Below are 3,972 nucleotides of genomic sequence, written 5' to 3' on the forward strand. Positions count from 1 at the left end.
CAGAGGAGGGACTGTGTGTCTGTGTGTGTGTGTGTGTGTGTCCTTGATCAGTGTGAGGGGGAAGACTAACATAGCCAAAGGATACCAGAGGATTTGGGCAAAGGATTATGGGTACCATGCTGTGACATCCATCAGACGGTCTCCTGCATGTCTATCGTACAGCGTCAGCAGGAGATAAAGATCTTCTAATCCATTCATTTTCAACATGTTTATGTCCTCTAGAAGCAGCATCTGCTGCAAACCTGTTCCAGGGAAGTTTGGATGAAACTGAGTCAGAAGTTTGTTTTTCTTATTCATAATGAGGAGATTAAAACCCAACAGAACTTCATCCATCAAAGCAGATACGTGGAGAAGTAGCTCAAACTCTCCTGACAACTAGTGAACATCTCAACAACAAGAACAGACAATATTTAAATTATTCTGCATCATCGTTTCTCATGTAGGAGGGTAATTTATTCCTCAGCTGTCTGATAGTGACCGTCGGTTTGGGTCACCGTTTCTTCTAGTGAGGCTCCATGATTTATTTCTAGCATTGATCAAGGAAGATCTTTCAGAGCTGAACCAGGGATCTGATCTGTGTCTGATCCTGTTGTTTCATAGGGTCCTGCTCATTCAACACCACCAGGAGACTTTGATAAAGTGGTCTAAATCAGTATCTGGGTTTTCAGAGGCATAGTGGACGTCACTGACCGCTAGTTCATTTAAGAAGCTTTGGTCATTAAAGTGTTTATAAGGTGTTCTGACCTCCATCTGAGAGCCTGATGTTATTAAGCTAGTGTTTCTAATGGATGTGATGGGGCAGTGGTCACTAAAACCAGGATCAAATACACCTGTAGGTGTAATTTTATCAGAACTTTTGGATTAAATTAAATCTATTAGTTTTGACTTAGTGGGTCATTTAAATTCGGTGGTGTTGATTCTGTAATGAGTTCTGTTAGAGAACTCACTTCCTTCAAGGGTTCAGATGTATTAGTTAACCAGTTCAGATTAAAATCACCTAAAATTCGCTTTCCTTAGTCGACGTATTGATTTAAAAGGTTCTATGAATCACCAACAGTATGAGAGGAGCAGAAGGAGGTCTATAGATCCAACTACCACAACACTGATACTGCATCCTGAGCAAACTTTCATGGCTAAAAGGTCCAGCAAAGAATATGTATTTTAGTTATTAATGTGCTGATCAGAGAAAACACAGACCACAAACACCAGCTCTGGGCTTTTGGGCTGAGGGTGTTTTGGTATCGATGGATCTTGGTCGCCACCGTGTGGTCAAAATGTGAACCTGCAAGCAGCGGAATAAGAGCGACTTTGGTAAAGTGTGGAAACGTCGTGTTTCTGAGTGACTTCCTGAATTACTGGGTTTGTGATGCTCCGGAAATAAAATGGGATTAAAATGACAATAATTTATAGTAATTATTACAACTAAACCACATCATTTCACACAGTAGATCAGCATCTACCTCAACGAATCTGAGGGTCTTTTTTCGGATCTGCCAGTTCACGGTTTGACCACATGATGGCGCACAAGCTTCACCAGTGACGTGCATAAGAGCTTTATTTCCTACAAAATATGTAACCGTACACACACACACACACACACACACACTCGTGTTCACATGCTTTGGCCTAATGTTATTCTTACATACTTTCTTCTCGGTTCCTTTTTTCTTCTGTACGTTGGGCAATTATTCAGGGCAGTTTCTGCTTTGTGTGTTTCTCTGTAGTGTCTGTGTGTAACTCCGCCTCCGGTGGTCCCTTGGTTTCAACTAGGTCCTGTAGAGGACCATAAAAAGGTGCGTTCAGCATAGCAGCTTCATTCAAACTTTGAGTTTCGACTTGGAGGAAAATCAGAGAAAATGTCCGGAAGAGGAAAGGGAGGCAAAGGTCTCTTTTGTTGAACAGTTGAAACACCAATTACTCAGTCCAGTATTTTGTGGCCCGGAAGTTTGTTTTCGTTTGTCCTCTTGCTCAATTTGAAGTATCTCGAGTAATTTAACAACTTAAAAAAGAAATTACGCATGTGCCCCCAAGGCGCCTCTCCACCTTTGGTGGGGAGGCACTGGGTCAAGCTAAGGTTTGTGGGCGAAGGTGAAGCTCCAAATCGGTCTGAAGTTGGAGCTCAGCTACTACAAAGCCAATGGATAACTGCTGCTGACATTTATTCTTTTATTGCCTTACCCAGTCAGAAAGATTTTGAACTGATTTTTCTTCAGGAACGTGGTCTTCAGCGATTTTGTCAAATCTTCAGTGCTTCAGCTGAAAATGGCTTCTGGAAAGGTTGGGAGATAGACTCCTCCGCTCCACAAGATGTGCGCTTTGTGTTTGTAAAGTTCTGGACTGGGCGCGTTGCAGATGCAGATATAGAACAATATCTGCTCCGCTTTTGTGAGATTTTGCAGCCAGTACATAAACCAGTAGATCAATTCGGCATCTGGTATGGGGTTCGCCGTTATAAGGTTAAGCTCAGGAAAGCCACCGATGGGAACCTGATGCAGATTCCAAACTCTATCAGTATGGGTCCTTATAACGGCAGGATTACCTACCAGGGACAAGTACAGCGCTGCTATGTGTGTGGCTCTTTGGAACATCAGGTGAAGGAATGTCAAGCTGTCAAGTGCTGGAAGTGCGGGGAGTTGGGACACAAAGGAAAGGAGTGCATGAATACAGAATTGTGCAGCTTGTGCAACCAAAAAGGCCACTCCTACTTCAAGTGCCCGGAGTCCTACAGCAATAAAGCACGAAATGTGAAGTACCCAAACAGCGTACAGCAGCCCAACGTAGAGCCCACTGACATCCAAACCGAGAGCGGTGCAGCAGAAGTCGTCTCAGCACAAAACCTTGGAAAACAGCAAAGTATGATCATTAGATATGCTGAGGATCAAGCCCACCTGAACAATGAGCAGGAGGAGGAGGAGACCACTTCCACATCTAGCAGTGATACCACCGCCAGCAGCAGCAGCAGCAGCAGCACTGGCTCCAGCCCAGAGTCTGATATCACGGAAGAAGATTTCTTAGCCCTGCCTGATCCTCGGTCTGAGAGAACAGGTGGAACGGAAGCAGCTACGGCAATACAACCGGCATCTGCAGTGACCCAGGTCACCTCCACTCCACCGCGGACGGTTGCAGGTGAAGGTATTCAAACTACCCACAATAACATTGATCCAGTAGACAATCCCCCAATACAACAGCCTGCTAAAATGAAAAGGAAGAAAAAGGCCTTGTCCTCGGGAACAAGCGCGATAAAAAAGATGAGAGAATGAGCACAGATATGAAAATGACAGAAATGGAAAAAGAGAGAGATGACTTTAAATCTGTATGACCTCTGTCCTCCTTAACATCGCTACCTGTAATGTCAGAGGAATACAATCGAAGATTAATAGAGAAAGTAAATTGAATATATTAAGTCATGAAAAATTAGAGGTGTTGTGTATACAAGAAACAAGGTTATCAACACACAGAGACATAGAGGATGTTAAGAATAGATGGAATAGAGGGGACTCTTTTTTCTCTATTGGAGACTGTAAGGCTGATGGTTTAGGTGTTTTATTTTATAACAAACTGTTTAAAGTTACAAATTATAGGGAATTAATCCCAGGAAGATTGATTTATGTGGACTGTTTTTATAAAAATAAAAAAATTAGAATTATTAATATATATACAGCTCAAGATAGAGTGAGGAAAATGCAGCTTTTTAAAGAACTTAAAGTGCTGTTATGTGTAGGTTTTTGTGTTATTGTATGTGGAGATTTTAATACAGTTACAGACCAGAACGATAGACTTACTAATAAACCGTGTGAAATACGCCGGGAAGGCGTCTTTCTAAAATCCATGATGCACGAACAAAATTTTAATGATACTTTTCGAATTCTTTACCCTAATAAAATAGATTTTACAAGGTTTAGTTCTACATGTAACAGTCGTATCGACAGAATTTACATAAACACTGAAATTGAAGTGTGCTCATATGAAACT

At 42.0% G+C, this 3,972-nt stretch overlaps 1 protein-coding gene across 1 annotated transcript in view; it reads left to right on the forward strand.

Annotated features, from left to right (window-relative positions):
* Positions 1 to 1,834: 1,834 nt before the first annotated feature.
* The window catches only part of LOC119262245 (histone H4), a 228,046-nt gene continuing 225,908 nt past the window's right edge, over positions 1,835 to 3,972 (forward strand). Inside the window, exon 1 of the mRNA XM_037533394.1 lies at positions 1,835 to 1,884. Within this exon, the coding sequence (XP_037389291.1) occupies positions 1,857 to 1,884 (28 nt within the window). The 5' untranslated portion in view covers positions 1,835 to 1,856. The remainder of the gene's footprint in view (positions 1,885 to 3,972) is intronic.

This window comes from Pygocentrus nattereri, chromosome 23, assembly GCF_015220715.1.
Source record: "Pygocentrus nattereri isolate fPygNat1 chromosome 23, fPygNat1.pri, whole genome shotgun sequence".
NCBI classification, from domain to species: Eukaryota; Metazoa; Chordata; class Actinopteri; order Characiformes; family Serrasalmidae; genus Pygocentrus; species Pygocentrus nattereri.